This window comes from Dermochelys coriacea, chromosome 11 (assembly GCF_009764565.3).
Source record: "Dermochelys coriacea isolate rDerCor1 chromosome 11, rDerCor1.pri.v4, whole genome shotgun sequence".
Classification (NCBI taxonomy): domain Eukaryota; kingdom Metazoa; phylum Chordata; order Testudines; family Dermochelyidae; genus Dermochelys; species Dermochelys coriacea.
In genome coordinates, this window is record NC_050078.2 from 8,277,698 (window position 1) to 8,296,771 (window position 19,074).

Consider the following 19,074-nt stretch of genomic DNA (forward strand, 5'->3'; position numbering starts at 1 on the left):
TCTGAGGAATTAAGTTGAAGACTAAGGTTTTTTATCTACCTGTGAAGTGAGTTAGTGATCACAGGTAAAATTTCTGAAAGTACCTTAAGCACTTGAAAGCCCAAGTCCAATTGATTTGTAAATTTTAAGTCTCTTTTAAATGGGAATTAGGTTTGTTAGTCACTTTGATGCTTTTGGAACTGTTACCCCATATGATTATGCCAGCCTTTTAGATTGTGTAATTTGTTTTCATGAAATATTTTAAGAAAAGAAATTTAAACATTTCAGCTTTGGAGGGTAAGAATTTAAAGAACCACTTTGTAGTCCATTTTATTTTGTTTGCATTTTTCACACACAATTGAAGTTTTGACTTTTGGTAAACAGTGTTGTAAAAACTCTATTATTTAGATAATTATTATTATGTATTTGAAATGCCTCCTGCTCACCCAATTTACATTACTATGTACGTTTTTCTTTAAATAATTACATAATGTGATTGTAAAAGTTTGTCAGTTTGAAAGCACTGCAGGGGGAGACCCTTCTTGTTCACAGAAAAGAAACTGCATGTTGTGACGGGTTCAGGCCAGATGGCTATAGGAGAGTAATAGTAGCCCCAGGCTAAGTAGGTCCCTTTTCCCTAGGTAAGGTAACAGGGAAGGTTCCAGAACAATCAGGAACCTTCTGGATACAATTAAGACAGGCTGATAACATCTGCAGCCAATCAAGAAGCTGCTAGAATCAATTAAGGAAGGCTAATCAGGGCACCTGGGTTTTAAAAAGGAGCTCACTTCAGTTTGTGGTGTGCATGTGAGGAGCTGGGAGCAAGAGGCACTAGGAGCTGAGAGTGAGAACGCGGACTGTTGGAGGACTGAGGTGTACAAGCATTATCAGACACCAGGAGGAAGGTCCTATGGTGAGGATAAAGAAGGTGTTGGGAGGAGGCCATGGGGAAGTAGCCCAGGAAATTGTAGCTGTCGCACAGCTGTTCCAGGAGGCTCTCTAGACAGCTGCATTCCACAGGGCCCTGGGCTGGAACCCGGAGAAGAGGGCAGGCCTGGGTTCCCCCCAAATCCTCCCAACTCCTGGTCAGACACAGGAGGAGTCAACCTGGACTGTGAATTCAGAAAAACGGCCAAGCTGAGGGTGAAGCTCCAAGGCAAGCAAATCCGCCAATAAGCGCAAGACCCACCAAGGTAGAGCAGGAACTTTGTCACAATGTGTAGCAGCAATACATACATCCCGTATTTGCCCTACCACTTAACAAGCTCAAGGTCTGGCCCCAAACAATTAAACGTAGAAAATATTCTAAATTTGGGACACAATGAATTATTACTTCTCTAGAAAATAGTTGAGAGAAATACTATTATGCCAAGGCTTCAGGAAAAGGATCTTGCAAACCCTTAACTTTCTCTTATTGTGATTTTTTTTTTTTGAGTGAATGTTTTTGATGAGTGTTTACTGGATCCCGGCAGGGTAACGAGATCGACACAAATATAACTTCTTTATCTTTTTTATCTTTTCCAACCTTTCATATACAAGGAAGGTTTCTTGCTACTTATAGCAGAATGTACTAAATGCTAAAGAATTTCTTCAATTTCTCACACACGTCACCTTATCTATATCAACAAATTATCCTCATCCCTTTACGCTCTGCTTAGCAGTTGCACACAAACAGCAAGGTCTTTATTTTCATTCCTTGGAGATCTCAGACATGAATAGCCAAATGAATGGCAAACTCATATTTAACTCTTTTAAATGTCATCTACTTAAAACTAATGTTTAGTCAAACCTAGAAATGGTGTCGACTACCCAAACTACCAAAAATCTTATTCAAGTTATTATTCCTATAATAAATCAGGACTTAGTCTCTGAGTGGACACTTATTTATTTGGATTTATAAAAATTTGTCAACCAGTACTCTGGGTGCCTGAAAAAACAACAAAAATGCAAATAATACTGTGTTTGGCATATTTCTCAGTTATGTTTAAATGTACAAATAACACAGGAGTTGAGTAGCTGTAATTGAGGCTAAATATGCAATGCTGTATGATATTAAATTAGTTTTAAAAGTGAAAAAAAATGTTCTACAGACCTTTTTAATAGTTCTATATACATATTTTAAAAATACTTTTAAATATTAAAGGTTTTAATGACAGCAGTCCTCAAAAAGGCAAGTACGTCATCCGTTAATTATTTACGAGATAGGTTTATTCTCTAATTCGGCAGTGTCGTGAGGTGTCAGCATAAGTAAAGAATAGGTCACCTGCTTTTAACAGATTATGGGTTTTAAGTCTACGTGGTGCTGGCAAAGCCCACTAAAGGAGTGTTTGTAAAATGTTCTAATGTGCTGTGCTCTAATTGCCCCATGTAGATCCTGCTGACACACTCTAAAAGTTATCTACTTCTCTTTTACACAGCGCCAGTCTACACTAGAAGTGCTACATGGGCACAGCTGCAGCGATGCAGCTGCGCCGCTGTAGCGTATCTGTTGAAGTCACTCTGTGACGTCAGGAGAGCCGTCTCCCATCGGTATAATTACTGCACCTCTGAGAGAGGTGGAAGCTATGTTGGTGGCAGAGTGTCTCCCGTCGACATAGCGCTGGTGTAGAAAGCGCTTAAGTCACTATAACTTGCGTCGCTCGGGGGGTGTCTTTTTCACACCTGTGAGCGATGCAAATTAGGTCAACTTAAGTAGTAGTATAGACGTGACTATAATCCTCTCGTACCTTTTAGAATGCCCCAGCAGGATTTACACAGGGCAGTTAGAGCACAGCATGTTAATGTGCTGTATAAATCACTCCACTCTGGATTGCTTTGCCATGCTATGTAGACAAGCCCTTTATCTGTGTTTAAATAATTAATTGAAACTAAGTTGTGATGACTGAGCAGGGAATGCATTTTCTCTGTTAAAACTCCAATCATTACAAATTCGACTTCAGATTTTTCGAGATTGTGTCAAAGTATACTTTGACTTGTGCATAGCATGTTCATGGATGAAATTGGTTGTCATGAACCCTACAAAGTCTGTCCACTTATGCAGTTAGTTCATACTATGGAATGGTTTCTTTCCTCTAGCTTCTTTTGAAAATGTTTACATTTGCAGCTCTTGGGCCCAATTGTGCAAGCTCTCCACATGTGGGACTTCAGTGAGTACTACATACTGTTAGGCCCCTTGGTTGTTCTGTCCCATGCACTAATTTCCCTCTGCATGATGAAACTGTTCCAGTATTCCAAGAAGGTAAAGGAGGGATGAGTCTCAGTTGCTTGGAGGGGGAACTAGCCAGCCAGCAAGCGTCTTCGAAGGAGGATGCTGCAACTAGTAAACAAAAGCAGGTGAAATGTACTAAACCCAACCTTCTGCTTGAGAGAGAGCCAAGTTAGCACTGGTTGTATCTTAACTACCATGGCTAGTAACAAACTCCCTCAATTGCCAGCTTTTCCAGCATCTGATACCCTTGCTCTGCCCCTCCTACTAGTAAGCACGATAAAGGTATTTACACAGAGTTGAATATCTGTGGTGTTTAGATGTTTGAAAATAAAGTCCTGTTGAAGCTTGTTAGTACCTTGCCTGGTTGATACAACAATATCTTAGCTGTTCTTGAGTTTATCAACAGTGGCTGTACCATCTTCCCATCATTTAACTCTCATGTGTGCATGCTTGCCAGCTTGCTTCCTCTTCTCCTCTAAACCATTAGGGCTAAGGCGTACTCTCTTATCATAGACTCATAGAAGATAAGGGTTGGAAGAGACCCAGGAAGTCATCTAGTCCAATCCCCTGCTCAAAGCAGGACCAAAACCAACTAAATCATCCCAGCTAGGGCTTTGTCAAGCCAGGCCTTAAAAACCTCTAAGGATGGAGATTCCCCCACCTCCCTAAGTAACCCATTCCAGTGCTTCACCACCCTCCTAGTGAAATAGTGTTTCCTAATATCAAACCTAGACCTCCCCCACTACAACTTGAGACCTTTGCTCCTTGTTCTGTCATCTGCCACCACTGAGAACAGCCAAGCTCCATCCTCTTTGGAACCCCCCTTCAGGTAGTTGAAGGCTTCTATCAAATCCCCACTCACTTTTCTCTTCTGCAGACTATTTTCTCTTCCTCACTCTTGTTGGAGTCTTGGAACAGGGAGGCAAGGTTTTTAGGATTTCTTTCCTCTGTCATAGCATCCGAGCATAATAGCTGGGAGTTGGTCTATCGGTAGCAACATCTTCTCCCCAGCTGAGAATTCCTTCAGGCTCACTAGACACCTAGTGAGACCCTGGGGAGACCCTGTTGCTGCACTGAGAGCAGGATCATTAAAGAGAAAAATCTTAAAACACACATTGTTGGACTTATTCATAGAAGGGCTTTAAAATGTGTAAACTTGGGGTGGTTAGAGTGGCACTTCAAACATACTCTGAAATAGAATGCTTTATTCTGGTTTGGAAAATATAAGTGTTATCAGTGAACAATAATAATCTTAAATACATTTCCTAAACATGGTAAGGAAGCATTATAATTTTTCTAAAATCAAATTTTACTTTTCTTTTTTAGCATGAATCTAGAGAAATGTTACTGGGATTCAATATGGTAAATTACCGAGCATGTAAGAATTTGTGGAAAGCTTGCGTTGAGCATCATACATTCTTCCGATTGGACAGACCACTGCCGCCTCAGAAGAACTTCTTTGCACATTATTTTACTTTGGGTTCAAAGTTCCGGTACTGGTAAGTAATTGTTGGCTGCAATAAAGGGTGATATCATTCTGGGGTGTGAAGTTAGGACAAGAAGTAATGGGCTTGATCTGCAGAAAGGGAGATTTAGGTTACATATTGGGAAAAACTTTCTAATTATAAAGGTAGTTAAGGTCTAGAGTAGGCTTCCAAAGGAGCTTATGGAATCCCCATCATTGGAAGTTTTTAAAAACAGGTTAGACAAACACCTGTCAGGGATGATCTAGGTTTACTTGGTTGTGCCACAGCACCAGGGGGCTGAACTGAGTGGTTTCTCAAGGTCCCTTTCAGCCCAACGTTTCTACATTTCAGGCTAGGCCTGTTACTCAATGAGGGGGTAAAACAATAACTGAAAATGTGGAAATGACAGAAGTTTTTAATGACTTTTTTGTTTCAGTTTTCATCAAAAAGGTTAGTAGCGATTCATTGTCAACCATAGTGAATGCCCGTGAAAATAAGGTAGGCTCACAGGCTAAAACAGGGAAAGAACAGGTTTAAAATTACTTAGATAAGTTAGATGTCTTCAAGTCATCAGGGCCTGATGAATAATCCTAGAATACTCAAGAAGCTGATAGAAGAAATATCTGAGTCATTAGTGATCATCTTTGAAAAGTAATGAAAGACTGGAGAGATTCCTGAGGACAGGAAAAGGGCAAATATAATGCCCATCTATAAAGAAGGAAATAAGGACAATCTGGGGAATTAGACGAGTCAGCTTAACTTCAGTACCTGGAAAGATAATGGAGCAAGTAATTAAGCAATCAGTTTCAAACACCTAGAAGATAATAAGGTGATAAGTAATGGTCAGCATGGATTTGTCAAGAACAAATTCTGTCAAACCAACCTAATAGCTTTCTTTGACAGGGAAACGAGCCTTGTGAATAGTGGGGAAGTGGTAGATGTGGTATATCTTGAGTTTAGTAAGGTTTTGATACTTCATGAAGGCATTACCTTCTCATAAACTAGGAAAATACAACCTAAATGGAGCTACTATAAGGTGGGTGCATACCTGGTTGGAAAACCATTCCCAGAGAGTAATTATCAATGGTTCACAGTCAAGCAGGAAGGGCATATCAAGTGGGGTCCCACAGGGATCAGTTCTGGGTCGGGGTCTGTTTAATATCTTCAGTGATTTAAATAATGGCATAGAGAGTACACTTATAAAGTTTGTGGATGATACCAAGCTGGGAGGGGTTGCAAGTGCTTTGGAGGATAGCATTAAAATTCAAAATGATCTGGACAAACTAGAGAAACGGTTTGAAGTAAATAGAATGAAATTAAATAAGGACAAATGCAAAGTCAGTTGCATACATACAAAATGGGAAATGACTGCCTGGAAGGGAGTACTGCAGAAAGGGATCTAGGGATCAGAGTGGATTACAAGCTAAATACAAGTCAACAGTGTAACACCGTTGCAAGAAAAAAAAATTCTGGGATGTATAAGCAGGAATTTTGTAATAAGATACAATAAGTTATTCTTCCACTCTACTCCGTGCTGATTAGGCCTCAGCTGGAATATTGTGTCCAGTTCTGAGCACCACATTTCAGGAAAGATGTAGACAAATTGGAGAAGATCCAGAGAAGAGCAACAAAAATAATGAAAGATCTAGAAAAGATCTGTGAGGGAAGATTGAAAAAATTGGGTTCATTTAGTCTGGAGAAGAGAAGACTGAGAGGGGACATAAGTTTTCAAGTACATAAAAGGTTATTACAAGGAGGAGGGAGAAAAACATTTTTCATTTGCTTTTGAGGATAGCACAAGAAGCAATGGACTTAAACTACAACAGGGGTGGTTTAGGTTGGACATTAGGAAAAACTTCCTAACTGTCAGGGTGGTTGAGCACTGGAATAAATTGCCTAAGGAGGTTGTGGAATTCCCATAACTGGAGACTTTTAAGAGCAGGTTAGACAAACACCTGTCAGGAATGGTCTAGATAATACTTAGTCCTGCCATGAGTGCAGGGGACTGGACTAGATGATCTCTCAAGGTCTTCCAGTTCTATGATTCTGTGATCTTATACGGGGGGAGAGGGAGGGAATACAACACAAATAATAAAAATAGGCTATTATTGGTAGGCTCTATTAAATTCGTCATAATTGAAGTAACTTTTGGCACCCACAATTGATAATTTTCTCAGATTCACTTTGCACATATTCATAGTTCTGGTAGATAGTTTGAGACTTTTTAGATTACATCTATATTTTTAGTATTTTCACCATCAAAAGGAAATGAAAATGGGAAATAGTGATGATTATTGAGCTTGGATGCTGTTATATATCATATTCTAGCATCCTAGAAGATAACTTATGAACAATTGACATTGCTTATTAGATAATATAAGTTTTTGTGGCAGTGACATGAAATTGATATACTCTTCATCTGTGGTTATTTTTCTTAGATATTTATCGAGAATGTTTTGGAAATTTTATAATTGCAATATCAACAAGTAGGATGAGACTGACATTTAAATTAGATTGAACATTTCAAGCTGTTCATCTTTATTGGCTACAAAAAGGGAAAACTCTAATCTGTTGAGATGTTCTCAGAATTTCTTCTGTCACATCTTCAAAATCATTGGCCTGGTCCCTCTGAAAGCTGACAGAACTGCTCTTCGGTATCCTGGCAAGTGTGTATCCTGATGTCCTGTCTACAATAGATCAGTGGTTCTCTACCAGGTGTCCGGAGCCCCCAGAGAGTCGGCAAGCCCTTTCAAGGGGTCCGTGGGGCCCCATGGCTGAAGCCCTGATCCCTGGCACCCCCCATAGGGCTGAAGCCCAGAGCCCTGAGCTCTGGTGCTCCCTGTGGGGCAGAAGCCCTGAGCAAATGAGCAGAGTTGGGGACATGGAGGGTATTGCCCTCCCCCCAGCTGTAACGCAAGAACACGCTCCATATCTTCCTCTCCTCCCCACGCCCACCCTCTGGCCAGGTCAGAGGCGGGAAGCCGGAGCCAGGCAGTGCGGGGCAGCCCAGACCATCCCCCGGACAAGCCTCACCAACCATGCTTCTGACCAAGGTCTCTCCTCTGCTCAGACTTCTGATCTGCCTGCTAAAAATGTGTCTAATAAGTGAGTAACTGCACCCCCAACTATATCCCAAACGCAGGAATTGGCCAAGAAGTACTGTTCCGCGATCAGGCAAACTGCGCTGGCACCAACTGCACGTTCAGCACATCCAGCATTGCTGGTAATGCGAGAGCTAAGGACTCTAAAAGAGCCAGCTTGGACACAGGTGCTAAGTGGAAATGGAAACCCTATGCCTCGGCACCGACTCAGCCAAAGCCGCGATCAACACACAGCGGCGTGGCACCGATGCAGACCGTGGCTCAATACTTGAACACCAATGCACACTCGGAGCAAACACAAGCACAGCCTACGGTGCTGACATATGTGCCACGGCTCCTGGCACCACCAGTCACACAGCCCCTAGTGTAGATCATGCAGACACCACAGAAGTTCCTATGGCACAAAGATCTCTTAATCAGATCTACGCCTGACTCTCCCATCCTCAGCACCAGTGTGACCCTGGTGTGTTCGGCACAGTGTCTTGTTGCTATTCCACCACGCTCTGCTCCACCTTTTTCAAGCAAGGATGAGGACAATGAGGAGGGACAAATAGATTCTCTTCCGCAATCTCCTGGCCACCATGAGCCGCGCAAATCAGGACCCTTTCAGGGGGCATATTACACTGATCCCAAACATCTACAGTGGTACAGCCAACCCTAGGGTTCACCTATGCCTCTCCAACTCCAGTGCACATACTGAAACCCGTGGGCAATGTATCCCGCACAACAGGGACTGACCACCACATCTAGATTCAGCATGCAGCAATCTCCTGCACCTTTGATATCGGACCTTCAGAACCAGCTGGAGAAGAAGAGGAGGAAGAAACTCCATACCAGGACGGAGCACACCTGCGTCTGCATTCTGTCCAGAATTGCTGATCCCCTGCAGAATCCCTTCTCCATATAAATCTATTAGAACAACAAGCCATCCACAATGCCTGCTCCCACTTCTTTCCAGTAGTCAAAGACAAGGCCATTCAGATCCTTATGGAGAGCATAGCTTGTATGTTTTACATAAACAGACAAGGGGAAGCACATTCACACTCCCTATGCATGGAATCCATGAGACTCTGGCAATGGCACATCAGACAATATCCACATCCCAACCTCATGCCCACCTGGATGCTAGAACACCACTGTAGATACCCTAAGCAGGCACTTTTCTCAGGACCATGCGTGGGAGCTGGACAACCACGTACTCCAATTCATATTTCAACAGTGGAGGTTCCCAGCGATAGATCTCTTTGTAACCACACAGAATACCAAATAGCCCCGTTTTTGCTCTAGGGTAGGTCTTGGCATACATTCCTTGGGCGATACCTTGCTCATTGAGTGGAATGCTGCCCTCCTACATGCCGTCCCTCCCATCCCCCTCCTGAACTGCGTGATCCACAAGATCAGGCAGGACAGAGCAAAAGTAATTCTAATAGCCCTGGCATGGTCCTGACAAACCTGCTATCCTTACCTTCTCAGGATGGTGGTCCATCCACCAATCACGCTCCTGCTTCTGCCTCATCTGCCAGGACTCAGGTAGCACCGTGCTTCTGGATCCGCAATTACTCCATCTCAGATTGTGGCTCCTCTATGGCTCAAGGGATCTGAGAAGACCTGCTCGGAAGATGTACAAAACATATTATTTAATAGTCACAGAGCAGCTACCCGCCACATGTACATATTAAAGTGGTGGAGATTTGAAGCTTGGTGCCAGCAAAAACAGGTGGCATCCGTTTTAGCCTCCTTACCCTCAATATTAGATTACCTCTTAGAATTTAAAGGTCAGGCCTCTCCATGAGTTCAATACAAGTTCACTTCTCCATCACAGTTTTTCACCACAAGGTGGATCAACGCTCTCTTTGCTTATCCTCTCACCAAACATTTCCTCAAGGGCCTCACCAGTGTCTACCCTGAGCTATGCACTCCTGTTGCACCTAGTCATTCGAGCCCTCACCAGTTCCCCATTTGAACCCATGACTATATGTTCATGCCTACATCTTTCCATGAAGGTGGCATTTCTAGTGGCTGTTACGGTCAGCCAGACGTGTGGAGGGCATTGACCTTTTATATAGACAGAACAAGACGATGTCGTAAATCACCCAGACTCTTCGTCTCCACCACTGAGCACTCCAAAGGGAGTGTCATATCCAAACAGAGGTTCTCCAAGTGGATTTCTGCTACCATCAGTGTGACTGGAAACCCCCTATGAGGATTCGCACACATTCCACCAGAGCCCTCTTGAATGTCTGTTGCCTTCCTTAACAATGTGCCCATCATGGACATCTGTAGGGCTGCAGCCTGGGCCTCAATCCATACCTTTACGCAGCATTTCACGTTACAACAGGCAATGTCCAATGCTTCCTTTGGGTTCGCTGTACTGTCTTCTCTTACTACTTCAACTCCGAAGCCCTCTCCTTCCACTGGAGGGCACTGCTTTGAAGTCACCTAATGTGGAGCGCCCACAGGGACAGCACTCGAAGAAGAAGAGAAGGTTACTCTCCTTGTGCAGTAACTGAGCTTCTTTGAGATATCCCTCCCTGTGGGTGCTCCACTACCCTCCCTCCTCTCCTCTACTTGTGAGTAGCTGCCTTAGTCTCTGCAGTAGAGAAGGAATAGAGTGGAAGTTGTTCACGCAGCACCAGTTAACCTCCTGAGGTGGTGCGTGATGGGGACCGCACATTTGCGACCTAACCGGGCACTGCTACCAAAAGTCTCAGATTACGAGCGCAGGGGTGCACAAACACCTAATGTGGAGCACCCACAGGGACACCTATCTCGAAGGACCTCAGTTACTGCACAAGCTGAGTAATCTTCTCTTATGGATGGTTGGCATGCTTAATATCTCCTAGACTCACAGAAATTAATTATTCAGGCAAGTTTCATTACAAATTCACAGTTAAAGCAAATGCATTTAAGCATAGCACTAAATTCCAGTATATGATCAGAAGGGAATACTCAAAAGGCTATGAATGTCTCCTGGTGCCATACATTGAAAGGATGATCTGGTCGGGGGGGTGCTAGTATGGAATTTTTCTGTGTCTCATGGACTTTACTTATACACACTCTGTCAGTGTGAAGGTTGCACCGGAGACTGTACAAACTCTTCATCCATTGCTTTTTATAATAATATGAAAACACACAAACACCTCATAACCTTATGTCCCACCCCACACCTCTGTACCATGGTGCTTACTTGTCTTTCCACCTCTACCCTTCACAAAAATGGCAGAGCCCCAGAGAAGTTGGAAGGCAGGTGAGGAGGATCCTCCAAAGTATACAGAAGGAGCATTTAGTGAGAAAGGAGGAGAGCTAGGAAAGGACAGAATCACGGAAGACAAGGGAAGGTAAGATGATAAGAGTAAACAGTGTCAGAGGCAACAGACGGAGGAGGATGAAGATGATTTACTGGTTCATAGATTGATAGGTTCCAAGGCCAGAAGGGACCATTGTGATCATGACCAGTATATCTCAGGCCATAAAACTTCCCCAGAATAATTCCTTGAGCATATCTTTGAGAAAAACATCCAGTCTTGATTTTTAAATTGCCTATGATGGATATTTGCCACGACTTTTGGTAAATTGTGCCAGTGGTTATTTACTCTCACTGTAATTTATTCCTTATTTCCAATCTGAATGAATTTGTCTAGCTACAACTTCCAGCCATTGCATCGTGTTAGATCTTTGTCTGCTAGATTGAAGAGACCATTATTAAATATTTGTTCCCAGGTAGATATGTATAGACTGTGATCAGTCACCCTTAACCTTCATTTTGTTACGCTAAATAGACGGAGCTCCTGGAGTATGTCACTGAAAGGCATGTTTTGCAATCCCTTAATCGTCCTTGTGGCTCGTCTCTGAACCATCTCCAGTTTCATCTTCTTGAATTGTGGACACCAGAACTGAACATAGTATTCCAGTAGCAGTTGCACCAGTGCCAAATACAGGGGTAAAATTACATCTCTACTCCTATATGAGATTTCTCTTTTTATGCATCCAAGGATTGTTTTAGCCCTTTTGGCCACAACAGTGCACTGGAAGCTCATGTTCAGCTGATTATCCACGTTGACTCCCAAATCTTTTTAAGAGTCACTGCTTCCTGGGATAGAGTTCCCCATTGTGTCAATATGGCCTGCATTCTTTGTTCCCAGATTTATACATTTACATTTAGCCTCATTAAAACGCATATTGTTTGCTTTCACCCAGCTTACCAATTGATCCAGATTGCTCTGTCCTCTTCGTTATTTACCACTCCCTCAGTGTTTTCGTTATATGCAAACTCTGTTTTCTTCCAGGACATAGATTTAAAATGTTCAATAGCGTAGGGCCAAGAACCAATCCCTGTGGGACCCCACTAGAAACATCTGCTCGATGGTGATTCTCCATTTAAAAATTTATCAGTCAGGTTTTAATCCATTTAATGTGTGCCATGTTAATTTTATATCATTGTTTTGTAATCAAAATGTTGTGTGATACCAAGTCAAATACTTTATGCAAGTCTAAATGTATTACATGAAAACTGTTACCTTTATCAATCAAACTTGAAATCTCAACAACAACAACAAAATCAGATTAGTTTGACAGGATCTCTTTTCCATAAACCCATATTGATTGGCATTAATTATGTAATGCCTTATTAACTAAGTCCAATATCAGTTGCTCCATTATCTTGCCCAGAATTAATGTCAGTCTGATGGGACTAAAATTACCTGATTAATCCATCAGACTGGCTCTAGCGACCTCTGATGTTGCATGTTTATGCACCGGTATAAGGGGCACCACCAGTCACACACCCTCTCTGTTCTTTCTTACCGCCCATGACAGTTGCTGAAAAAACCCCTCTTGCTTTGGTAAGGCGGCTTCTCAGTGGTTTTTGTACTCTGTTTTCAGAGTTCGTTAGGTCTGGGCTACACTGTGGGGGGGGCTTCGAACTAAGATATGCAACTTCAGCTACACTATTCGCTATTCAAAGTATCATAGTTCGACTTACCTCGCTGTCCTCACAGTGGCGAGTCGACCGCGGCAGCTACCCCGTCAACTCCGCTTACTCCTCCTGCTGAGGTGGAGTACAGGCGTTGATTTGGGAATCAATTTATTGCGTCTAGATGAGACACAATAAATCGATCCCCGATAGATCGGTAGACCCGGATCGGTGGGTAGTGAAGACGTACCCTTAGTTTTAAGTATAGTTTAGAGTGTGAGTGTGTGTGTGTGTGTGTGTGTGTGTGTGTGTGTGTGTATACACAGAGAGAGAGAGGGGAAGATAGTGTTAGGGTAAAGAAGATAGTGTTGGTCCTGCTTTGAGCAGGGGGTTGGACTAGATGACCTTCTGGGGTCCCTTCCAACCCTGATATTCTATGATTCTATGATTCTAAATAGTTAGAAATGCCTTTTCCTATCATCAAGAGCACCCCCGGGGCTCAGCATGCCCCAGTCCCCAGGCTTCAAACCTTGTGCCTCCTGTGGTAAGCCTGTGCCTGTGAGCGACCTACACTCCAGTTGTCTGAAGTGTTTGGGAGAGACTCTCATGAAAGACCAGAACCAGACCTGTTGGGATTTTCGACCCCACAAAAAAAGGACAGAGATAAGACTGAAGGCTATTCTAATGGAAGCTGTGCTCAGACCGGCCTCAGAGCCAACCCACTCCGATTCTGCATTGAGCACTTAGGCCTCAGTACGAAGCACTCCTCTGGCATTGCACGCTTCCCAGCACTGTTCCCCATCTCCAGAGGAGGAAGCACAAAAAGCAGCACACTGACAGAGGACTCTGACCTCTGCAGAAAGAGAACAAATATGGGGGAAAGTAGTGCAGTGTCACCTGCACCAGGCCCCTCCTCCACCCCTGGTCCCACGGTGGCACTGTCAACTCTGTCTAGGGCATCTAGTCTGGTACAGGACGCTCTGCTGATGCCCAGAAGCTACTTGCGGCACCAGCATATTAATGGTACCATCAAGCCCAGAGTCCTTTGTAGTGGCCAGGGACTTATTGATTCACCTGATGGGACAGCTGCTAGGTCTGACAACCATGAGCAGGAGGGAGTATGGGACTCTGAGCTCCTTCCCAGTATTGGGTCTCCTGGGACTTTTTAGGTGCAAGATTAATCACAGTTTTAATCGCACTGTTAAACAATAGAATACCAATTGAAATTTATTAAATATTTTGGATGGTTTTTCTGCATGTTCATATATATTGTATTGTGTGTTGTAAATGAAATCAGTGTATGTTGTTTTTATTATAAATATTTGCACTGTAAAAAGATGAACAAAAAATAGTATTTTTCAATTCACCACATACAACCTCTTTGTCATGAAAGTCATGAAATGTAGATTTTTTTGTTGTTACATAACTACACTCAAAAACAAAACAATGTAGAACTTCAGAGCCTACAAGTCCACTCAATCCTACTTCTTGTTCAGCCAATTTATAAGACAAACAAGTTTGTTTACATTTACAGGAGATAATGCTGCTCTTTTCTTATTTACAATGACAGGTTTCAGAGTAGCAGCCGTTTTAGTCTGTATTCGCAAAAAGAAAAGGAGGACTTGTGGCACCTTAGAGACTAACAAATTTATTTGAGCATAAGCTCTCGTGAGTTACAGCTCACTTCATTGGATGCATTCGGTGGAAAATACAGTGGGGAGATTTATACACACACACAGAGAACATGAAACAATGGGTTTTTATCATACACACTGCAAGGAGAGTGATCTCTTAAGATGAGCTATTACCAGCAGGAAGGGGAGGGGGGGAAGGAGGAAAACCTTTTATGGTGATAATCAAGGTTGGCCATTTCCAGCAGTTAGCAAGAACATCTGAGGAACAGTGCGGGGTAGGGTGCGGGGGGGAGAAATAACATGGGGAAATAGTTTTACTTGGTGTAATGACCCATCCACTCCCAGTCTCTATTCAAGCCTAAGGTAATTTGTATCCAGTTTGCAAATTAATTCCAATTCAGCAGTCTCTCGTTGGAGTCTGTTTTTGAAGTTTTTTTGTTGAAGGTTAGCCACTCTCAGGTCTGTAATCAACCACACAACAGAACCACTAACCCAGGAACCTATCCTTGCAACAAAGCCCGTTGCCAACTCTGTCCACATATCTATTCAGGGGACACCATTATAGGGTCTAATCACATCAGCCACACTATCAGGCTCATTCACCTTCGCATCTACCAATGTGATACATGCCATCATGTGCCAGCAATGCCCCTCTGCCATGTACATTGGTCAAACTGGATAGTCTCTACGTAAAAGAATAAATGGACACAAATCAGACGTCAAGAATTATAACATTCAAAAACCAGTCGGAGAACACTTCAGTCTCTCCGGTCACACGATTACAGACCTGAGAGTGAGAGCTGTAGCTCATGAAAGCTTATGCTCAAATAAATTTGTTAGTCTCTAAGGTACCACAAGTACTCCTTTTCTTTTTTGCTTATTTACAATGTTACCAGAAAAAGTGAGAACAGGCATTGCAAGGTATTTACGTGCCAGATATACTACACATTTGTATGCCCCTTCATGTCTCGGCCAACATTCCGGAGGACATGCTTCCATGCTGATAATGCTTGGTAAAAAAAATGTTAATTAAATATTTGACACAATTTTCCCCCAGGGAGTTCAATGTCCCCTCCTGTATTTTACCTGCATTCTGCCATATATTTCAATATATAGCAGTCTTGGATGATGACCCATCACATATTGTTCACTTTAAGAACTCTTTCACAGCAGACTGGACAAAACACAAAGAAGGTACCAATGTGAGATTTCTAAAGATAGCTACAGCACATACCCAAGGTTTAAGAATCTGAAGTGCCTTCCAAAATCTGAGAGGGATGAGGTGTGGAACATGCTTTCAGAAATCTTTAAAGAGCAACACTCCAATGCAGAAACTACAGAACCCAAACCACCAAAAAAGAAAATCAACCTTCTGCTGGTGGCATCTGACTCAGATAATGAAAATGAACATATGTCGGTCTGCACTGCTTTGGATTGCTATCAGGCGGAACCGGTCATCATCATGGACGCATGTCCCCTGGAATGGTGGTTGAAGCATGAAGGGACATATGAATCTTTAGTGCATCTTGCACGTAAATATCTTGCAACCTTGGCTACAACAGTGCCATGAGAACGCCTGTTCTCACTTTCAGGTGACATTGTAAAGAAGAAGCCAGCAGCATTACCTCCTGCAAATGTAAACAAACTTGTTTGTCTGAGCGATTGGCTGAACAAGAAGTAGGACTGAGGGGACTTGTAGGCTCTAAAATTTTACATTGCTTTATTTTTAAATGCATGGTTTTTTGTACATAATTCTACGTTTGAAAATTCAACTTTCATGATAAAGAGATTGCATGACAGTACTTGTATTAGGTTATTTGAAAAATACTTTTTTTTTACAGTGCAAATACTTATAATCAGAAATAAATATAAAGTGATCACTGTATATGTTGTATTCTGTGTTGTAACTGAAATCAATATATTTGAAAATGTAGAAAACGTACAAAAATATTTAAATAAATGGTATTCTCTTATTTGTTTAACAGTGCGATTAATCACTTTAATCGCTTGATTAATCATGATTAATTTTTTTAATCGGTTGACAGCCCTAATGTTTACAAATTCCAAGGATGATTTAGTATGATCAGCATAAGACCTCCAGCAAATGTCACTCAAATTGATGTCTGCCATGATCACGTTTGTTTGTTTTTCTCTTCACATCATGGATAAGTGCATAAGGAGCTAGTAATCCTGTTCCATAATGTGATTTGGTGGTCTGTAGCAGACTCCAATACCCCATCTTGTGCTTTATCTGCTGGCACACTGACTCATAAGCTGTCTTGAGTTTTACCAGTGACTTGGAAACAGACAATGCCATTTTTGATAGCGTGTTCCACTGCCCCTCCCGTTTAGCCCACTCAATCCTTCCTGAATAGGTTAGAATAAATTGATTTTAACATTCCAATCATTCGACCAGGTTTCAGTAAAACCAACTAGACTAAATTTGTGTTTATAAATGAGTGATTTCAGTTCTCCTGGTTTGTTATCCGGGCTCCTAGCATTGGTGAATAGGCAATTAAATAATTACTTCTCTTCCTGCTCTTTGGTTTCTAGATTTTGTGCTGAGTGGTCATATCTTGCCTCTTTTTACCCTCCTATTTGTTATTAACTTAATGCTCCTGACTACTGTAACCGGTCTGTCCCCGAGGAGATTGGTTTCCCTTCTGCTGAGGTGGAGGCTGTCCATACTATAGTCTCCTCTCCCCATAGATGGTGAACCAGTGTTCCACAGAACCAAAACCTTCCACCACTTTCCTAGCTAGCATTTCACTTTCAGAATCTTCCGCCTTCTGTCTCCCTTCGGTGGTGGGACAGGAAGGATTTCAGAGTAGAGGACTTCCGCATTCTTCTTCAGTACAGTCATGTAGCACTCATGAGAGATCGTGAAACCCAGTGTCATTAGTGCCTATATGAACCATCACCAGTGGGTCCTTGCCCATCAACTTCAGAGGTGTATTCAATATTAGAGTGAGGTCTTGTGCAGTGTTCCCTCTAATTTTTGACAGGCCATGTACACAAAAAATTTCTTCTGTGCAAATTTTTGAAGCAGAGTTCAAATTTGTGTGCATTGAGGCAAATGCGCCCAAGCGAGTAAAATCCTTAACATTTTAAAAGTTTTTAATTGCAATTTGTGTCAATTTATATGGGTTTTCAGATAGAGACATCATAAGTAAAAAAAGAAAAACAAAAGTTTGTGTTTTAAATTTAAAATTTTCCTTAAAAAATCAATAAATGAATATCAGCCAAAAATAAGATATGTAATTACAAATGCATTTTAATTTCTTTATTGGTCGAAATGTCAAAGACTGCTAAACTAAGCTTACTGTTTTTCCCTGCAATCTTTTTAATTTGCCCATTCAGTATAAACTCTGTCCAGATCTATCAGTCCTCCATCCAGCTGGTAACTCTTAAACACATCAGTCTGTCCAAATGACCTAATTGTAAACAATAACGTAGTTTATTTTTTAGAGTGTTCATTAAGCTAAAGCCACGCTCACAGTCTGCATTTGATGCTAGGAATGTTCCTCCAATATTCACTTTGCAAGATCCTGAAACTGTTCGTTCTGGTGAGCAAATGTCACCATATCTGGGAAACTTAAAGCCAATTGGCTTTTGATTTTTTCAGCTACTTCCAACTTGAAGTCATTGTACTGACTGACTATAACAATCTCTTCAGCAAGAAAGTCTTTGTATTTTGAACATAGGGATTTGACCTGATGAATTCCAAAATTGAAGTCACACTTAACTATTGCTGCACAATCAAAAGTGGACCACTCCTGGACTTCCTCCTCTGGAAACCTGTCTGCCAAATATGCACACGATGTTTTTGAAAGTTGTTATGGAACTGGTATCAATTTCATTATTTTCTTGAGAGCTCATATCTAAGAGAGCCTTAACTTTGTCACTCCATAAGACTGAATCTCCAAGGTACTGTCTTCTGATCTTGTTCAGTTTACCTTGGCAAGGTGAAATGCTTCAAGAGGTGTAAGGCCCTGTTTCTGGAGCAACCTGGATAGTGAAGCCAGCTCCAACAAAACATCATTCAAACTTCTAATGTTGTTCGGTATTCCATGGTATTCAGCTTTTTTGTGGCAGTGTTTAGAAACTGGATCAGTATCTTTGTCTTGCTCAAAATATTCCAGAAGAGGATTATAGTTGTGAATAATTGCTCGAAGTGCAAATTGCCTAGATAACCAGCACACTTCACTGAGTGAAAGCCACTGACTCGCATTCAGAAGCATCCACTATTTCCTGAAATTTGCATTTTCTCCTGGATGACTGACAGAACACCATGTAGACGGTTCTCATTAAGGTTTTGATGTCTCTTATCAGCTTGACCTCTTTCCATGCATTGGAAATCCCCAAGTCTTCCCGGTGTGCAATGCAGTGTTGCTGGACAAAGTGTGGAATATCATGTTTCAGCTGAGCCACCACCCCATTGAGTTTGCCCAACATCACATCACGGAGGCACCATCAGATGTGAACATCACCATTTTCATTAGATCAAGTTGGTGTTTTTTATAAAACTCTTTGATTGCAGACGCTATTGAAACAGCATCACATTCTTGCAATTGTAATAGTCCACCAAATGAAGTTTTATAATCTGCAGAATTTATGTATCTGTATTTAAAGTAGAGTATCAAGTATCTCTTAATGGCTATATCAGTGCTTTCATCAACAGCTAGAGTATGAAACGTTGCCGGTGCTATTTCATGTATGAGGTCATTTTGGACATGCAGTTGATAATTTCAAGAAATTCAAAAGCATAATTTTT

At 41.9% G+C, this 19,074-nt stretch overlaps 1 protein-coding gene across 11 annotated transcripts in view; it reads left to right on the forward strand.

Annotated features, from left to right (window-relative positions):
- The window catches only part of PTPN4 (protein tyrosine phosphatase non-receptor type 4), a 225,338-nt gene that overhangs the window by 122,710 nt on the left and 83,554 nt on the right, over positions 1-19,074 (forward strand). For all 11 annotated transcript variants that reach the window (XM_043504907.1, XM_038422831.2, XM_043504913.1 and 8 more), the window contains one exon: positions 4,514-4,686. In XM_043504907.1, coding sequence (XP_043360842.1) covers positions 4,514-4,686 — 173 coding nt within the window. The remainder of the gene's footprint in view (positions 1-4,513; positions 4,687-19,074) is intronic.